At 43.3% G+C, this 6,797-nt stretch overlaps 1 protein-coding gene across 5 annotated transcripts in view; it reads right to left on the bottom strand.

Moving 5' to 3' along the window:
• Positions 1 to 3,174: 3,174 nt before the first annotated feature.
• ckap5 (cytoskeleton associated protein 5) overlaps positions 3,175 to 6,797 on the bottom strand; it is a 67,187-nt gene continuing 63,564 nt past the window's right edge. For all 5 annotated transcript variants that reach the window (XM_020585655.1, XM_020585656.1, XM_020585657.1 and 2 more), the window contains one exon: positions 3,175 to 3,893. In XM_020585655.1, the coding sequence (XP_020441311.1) occupies positions 3,630 to 3,893 (264 nt within the window). In that variant the 3' untranslated portion in view covers positions 3,175 to 3,629. The remainder of the gene's footprint in view (positions 3,894 to 6,797) is intronic.

Genomic DNA, 6,797 nt, shown 5'->3' with positions numbered 1-6,797 from the left:
TTTTTCACCATGGCAGAGGTTAAACAAATGCTTCCAAATATTTTTATTCTTTCAAATAGTGATCCAAACTCTTAAATTTCATTATAAGGATCTGTATTTAGAACCCATAATGTCTCATTTCAAATTCTCAATTCATGATCCAATTCATCCAGCTGATGGGGTATTGTTTGAAAACACTAAGCAGCTGGAGAAGGAGGCAGCCTGTTTAAGCAACATATTTGGGTTGTGACCTTGGCTAAAGACTTATGTGAGCAACATTACTGCCTTGACTTCAGCCTCATCAGCCAAATATATTCTCCCGGTGGGACATGCCTGGAACACCTCCCTAGGAAGGCGCCCAGGAGGCATCCGAAACAGATGCCCGAGCCACCTCAGCTGGCTCCTCTCAATGTGGAGGAGCAGTGGTTCTACTCTGAGCTCCTCCCGGGTGACTGAGCTCCTCACCCTATCTCTAAGAGTGCAACCGGCCACCCTGTGGAGAAAGCTCATTTCGGCCATCTGTATCCGGGATCTTGCCCTTTTGGTCATGACCCAAAGCTCATGACCATCGGTGAGAGTCGGAACGTAGATTGACCAGTAAATTGAGAGCTTAGCCTTACAGCTCAGCTCCTTCTTCACCACGATGAACCGTACATTGACCGCATTACTGCAGAAGCTGCACCGATCCACCTGTCAATCTCCCGTTCCATCCTTCCCTCACTCGTGAACAAGACCCCAAGATACTTGAACTCCTCCACTTGAGGCAGGAACTCTTCACCAACCTGAAGGGAACAAGCCACCCTTTTCCGATTGAGAACCATGGCCTCGGATTTGGAGGTGCTGATTCTCATCCCAGCCGCTTCACACTTGGCTGCAAACCGCCCCAGTGCATGCTGGAGGTCCAGGTTTGATGGAGCCAACAAGACGTCATTTGCAAAAAGCAAGAAACGAGATCCTGTGGTCCCCAAACCGGACTCCCTCCAGCCCCTGACTGCACCTAGAAATTCTGTCCGGAGCACCCCCCACAGGGCGCTGCGAGGGACACGGTCGAATGCCTTCACCAAATCCACGAAACACATGTGGACTGGTTGGGCAAACTCCCATGAACCCTCCGCCACCCTGAAGAGTGTATAGAGCTGGTCCAGTATTCCGCGGCCAGGCCGAAAACCGCATTGTTCCTCCTGAATCCGAGGTTAGTTGCATAACTATGACCATTATATTACAAGATCAGTTCCCACTGTCATTATATGGTGATATATTTGACCAATTGCTTATATTAAATTGAATTTTAAGAGGTGAGCCTTCTTTAGCATGGGTTTCTATTAAATGTAAAGACTGACAGAGAAACAAGCGAGAAGACAAGTTAATCTTGTGAAGTTGATAAAAATGTAACAGCTTAAAACAGCAAATGCGCAGTTTGCCCTGAGCATTTAGCAGAAACTGGAGAGAGTTTATTTTGCTTCATGGACACTATTTATTGTAAGTGGAGGTTCAATGTTTACAGCCAACAATTTCCCAGCACTTCCAAATGACAGAATGTCTGACTGGAGAAATAAATACATGGAAAAAGCACGTTGCTCCTTTCTAAACAGGAAATTTGAAAGAATTAAATTTGATGCCCCCCCACAAAAAACTGAAGCTACTTCCCTTAAAGGGCACTTTTGTGGAATAATGAACTTTGCTGCTGCAAGTTTTGAGGTGCCACCTGTTTAGTTTGATCATTTCCACTCCACTAGTCTGATGCTAAGCAATGCAGAAGCAGTCGGCCTAGATGACAATAAATACACAAACGATACACACAGCACAAACCATATACTGATGCAGTTGTTTTACTTTACAAAAAGATGAATAAGATTAACACTCAAAGATGGATTACTACAAAAAACACTTTATTGCCATTTTGCACTATGGATTATACAAGGAAAGCTAGAGAGGAACAATGTTAAGACTAGCACTGACTTTGGAATTAAATACAAAAACAATGTTATTTGTATTTTAATTTGTTCAACATTCAACTACAGAACAGATGAAAGACAGGACAGTCATCTTCATCAGAAAAACAATGACATTTAAAACAGCAGTTTCATTAATGCAAACTTTATTTACACAAATGGTTAAAATAATAAAAATCATGGACTTCATGCCATGCTCTTTCAGCCTATAGACTGAGTGGCCTTCCTTCAGCTGGATAAAGAGCTGTACATATATAACCAGTCTGGTCAATGCACTTTACAGTGACAGCCATGGTGGACACCTGTTCCACAGCCGCTGTTAAATAAGTGAAACGGGGAGTTAATAGAGGATGTTACATACAGTATGCACAGCCAAATGTCAGCCCACAGCACCATCCAACAAAAACACACCTGTAAACACTCTGCTTGCTATTAGAGGAGATGATTCTCAGCACTGAGTGGCTTAAAAGTGACAGTGGATTGACTGTGCCACTTCTGTAGAATAAAAACAGTGCTTTTCAACTGTGTACCACCATGTCTGCAGGTTTTAATCACTGGGAGGCAAAACGTTTAACCTAGTTAAACTGAAGGATGACTGAAAAAACAAATGCTCAGTAGAAGCCCACGTTTTTTCAAAATAAAAGTGGACGTTCCCTATGTAACCCTCAAACAGCTGCTTAAAACAGACTTTGTTCAGTATCAACGAACAGCAGTGGCTTTTAGAGCCTTGCTAGTTTGAACCCCCACAAGGAGCTGAAGCTTGATGTGACTAATTTTGTGATCCTAAGCACACAGCAAAAGGTCTGAATTGGGCCAAAATCAAACGCTTGCAACAAGTGCACTTGAAAGAGTAAAATTGTTGTTTGCCTCATCGCCCACCTGCCAGTAACTTTGACCTTACTGACAAAGGAAATGTAAACTTTCTGCAGCTGTTCTGAACCACCAGGTTGCCCAGTTTACAAGCTGAACCAAGGGCGCAGTCACACTGCACTCACACAGCTACACATCCGACTTCAGAATCTCCATCCAAGGTATTTTCCTGCAAGCACATGAGAAGCGCTTTATGACAGTGAAGTGGTTAATTTTTAAATAGGGACAAGAACACTGTTGACCGAAACACGAAGCCCAAACAGGGGGGGGGGGGGGGGGTAAGTATATCAATACTAACAATGCAGTGGCAAGTCTACACAGGAGAGTGGAGAAAAGGCAGGGCAGGACTGGGGTGGGTGTCAGCTGACTGTGATCCTGTACACACAACACTACTCACTCCTGGACTCGGTCTTTCAGCTCTCTCGTCCAATAGCTGACACTTAAAAACAACAATGATGCTGAAATAAAGCATCTGTTGGCTGAAAAGAGGCTATAACTGGGACTGTTTCTGCACCGTGTGTAGCTTAAAACTCCAGCCAGAACATCGGTTCAGTCTCACCTCCAATCAGATCAGGGTGCATTTGATTTCTGTTATTGTACAGGCACAGTGGGTGGGGTCAGGTTCAAATTTAAGCAGGTGGTTGTCAGTTGTTACCTGATTGGTTGAAACAAAGGGGTCGGCTTGAGTGTCCAAGTGTTTCTATTCCCATCTACCAGAACAAGAATACGCAAATGCAAAGTGAGTTAATGAGGAGGATGTTGTATGTTCTACAACCAGCTGAACTCCACAGGCTTTGCAGCTGAGATGAGGTGGTGATGTGGTGTTCCTTATTGCCGGTTGCTCTTTATCCTCTCCAGACGTTTCTTCAAGTCGTCCAGGTTGGTCGCCGGTGAGGCTGAGCGGGTGTGTGTGTTGGTTGGGGAGTGGGAGTGCGTGTTGTGTTCCTGCTGGTACAGCTCTCTGGACTCTTTGAGCTGAGACAGCTTACTGTTGAGCATGTCGGTAGAGGAGGCCACTGACGGCTTTGAGGTCAGTAAGGATGAGATGGGAGGTCTTTGCTGAGGCTCATCCTCGCTCCCTCCACCACCCTGCTGCTGGCAGAGACACGTTTACATGTGTTTTATATACATTTACAGTAGCTTCAGAAAGCATTCAGATTCCTTCACACATTGTGTTGATTTTATTTAACACTAGAACCGCCATGAGGTCATTTTGACCTCTCTTGCCTATTAAAATGCATGCAACTTTGAATAAAAACCCTATGCCTCCCAGTCAATGACTTTTCCAAAAAGTGTGTTACACATCATGTTATGCGTTTTGGGGATTCTGGAATAAAAGAGAAAAAAAGAGTGGTTTTACCTAGAACTGCTTTGAGGTCATTTTGACCTCCATTACTCCTAATGCAAAAATGGTAAATAGACTGCACTTGTATAGCCATATAAATTATATATCCAGTCAAATACACAGCTCAAAACATTTTACATTAATGCCTCACAATCCCCCATTCTTATACACACATACTTTCCAAAATTAACAATAGGTGTTGCTAGGCAACCAAGATACAAAATGAGTGTAGTGTAGTGATGAACCTGATGCGGCTTTACCTAGGCAAGGGGAGAAACGTCACTACAGACAACTTTTTTACATCACTCCCCCTTGTTCATAAACTCCTAGTAAAGAACACCACTCTGGTAGGCACTGTGTACAAAAACAGGCGTTCACTCCCATCTTCCGTGCATCAGAAAGCACTACTGCATGACATCAAAGTGATGAAGAGTGACAAGGCAATACTCAATATATCAGGGGAAGGTGAACAAAAATGTGTGCATCCTCAGCACAATGCACCAGATGGTGAACGTGGAAAGTGACAGCCAGACACAGTGCACTACTATATCAAGACCAAGGTGGGAGTGCATGTCCTGGATAAAATGATCAGACGATACTCCACAAGAGCCGCCACCTGCCAGTCGTCATCTTCTACAGTGGTCTTCAAACTTTTTCTGCTGGGCCCCCCTTTGTGGATAAAAATATTTCCGCGCCCCCACCCCACACAGATTTTTTTAAAAATGCAGTTTTCTTTATATTGCCTGCAATTTATTAACAACACAACACAATAAAGGTTAACAACACAATGGAGGTTAACAACAGATTAACAGTTTTCCTATTTTAAATATTTTTGCCATCCATGGAAATAAACATTTTTTGCAAGAGTTAGGTCTTGATCTGCACACTTTTCAGTGAGTGGTGTGGGCTTGCTTTGCACTGCAAATCCTGTCAAAACGGGGCAGAAGATGTGAGATTACCACTCTTTGTGTTGGTACCTTCACTCGTTGAAGCTGTTGGCATTGATGCACCACCAGATTTACACTTCCTTGGCTCTCTTTTCACAAACGCATCCATGCTAGCAGTGTGTCACCCCTGCTGTGAAAAGCACCCCCTTGATTTTCTCCTCTCCCTTAGCCCCTCCCCTCTCCCTGAGCGTAGGGATTCACGGGGGGTGCTTTTTTCGGCACATCACCGGCTGCTACTATACATTGTTTACATACAGGTATTGTTGCGCATCCCCCCGCAGTACCGAAGACCGCTGTTCTATAACATGTTGGACCTGGCTGGCATCAATGTATGCATTCTTTACCAGAGCTGCGCAAAAGCAAAACTTGCTAGGCGCGACTTACTTCTGCAGTTGTGTAAAGAATTATGCAGTGACCACATGCAAATGAAAGAGGCAACTGAGACTGTGTCACTGCCCCTACAAACACTGGTAGAGCAGCCTCAGGAGAAGCAAAGGCAGTATACAGTCAAAATGCCCTGCAATAAAAAAAAACTGTCAAGTTGTGCGTCAAGTGCTGGCAACCTGTGTGTGGTCAGCGTACTGTCAAGGTCTTCAGTGTTTGTGCTGGTTGTGAGTAAGCTGTGTGGCAGAGCTTGGAGCGGAATAGGCCTGTAGTTCCCAAACATTTTTGACCAAGGCTCTCTTTCTTTGTAAATATTTCTGAATTCATGTTTATTTCTCATGAAAGCAATGGACTGTTATTATTGTAACGTTCAGTGTTTATGAGCAATGTTAATGTTTTTATCTGTTTGACCAATTTCTCATATTTTATTACATGTATTTTTCCACTGATAGTTTAACCAAAGTGAATTTATATTTTTATATTGCTAAAATAAAAGAAATAAAATTTTGATGTTTTATTATTTCATCAATTTTTGCATGCTATTTTGAAAAAATGACCCAACATTCCTGTAGTAGATTTCAAATTTGCAATTAAAGCCTGAAGTGGCGCAAGGTCAAAATGACCTCCAGCTGTTCTAGGAGGTACTGCATTGTTGGCGGTTCTAGTGTTAAAATGGATAAAAACACCAGTCTACTACACCCAGGAACTAATAATGACAAAGTCAAAGCATGTTCAGAAATTCTTGCAAATTAACTTAGTCACCTGAAACCTGCCCTTTTCAAACATGTCCACACTCTGTTGTGGCACTCCAGACTGTGGTCGAGTGCTTCCTGTCCATGAGATTTTCTAGAAAGCTGAGTCGCTGTATCTCTGATATACCGATATCAGTGACACTGTATATGCTAAAATCAGTCAAATCAACCAGGACAAAGCCCCAGAAGGCTGGGTGCACAGGTATATATGGAGCTGATCAATAAAACTATAAAACTTTATTTTGATGCAATACAATAGACTGAAGCGGCAGCCATAAAGAGACTGTGTGTGTGTGTGTGTGTGTGTGTGTGTGTGTGTGTGGACGAGTTTTCCCTGCTACGTGGGGACTTCTTCCTGACTCCATACCAACTCATGAGGACCCATTTCACGGTGGGGACCTAAATTGAGGTCGCCATGGGCAAGAAATTGAATTTTAGGGTGGCAACATGGTTTAGGGTTAGGATGAGGTTAAGGTTAGGATTAGGCAAGTAGTGGTTCTGGTTAAGGTTAGGGTTAGTCTACAGGAAATGAATGTAAGTCAATGTAAGGTCCCCGTGGACTACAAAA

Source organism: Monopterus albus, unplaced genomic scaffold, assembly GCF_001952655.1.
Source record: "Monopterus albus unplaced genomic scaffold, M_albus_1.0 scaffold373.1, whole genome shotgun sequence".
In the NCBI taxonomy this organism is placed as follows: domain Eukaryota; kingdom Metazoa; phylum Chordata; class Actinopteri; order Synbranchiformes; family Synbranchidae; genus Monopterus; species Monopterus albus.
This window is presented reverse-complemented; position numbering and strand designations above follow the sequence as displayed.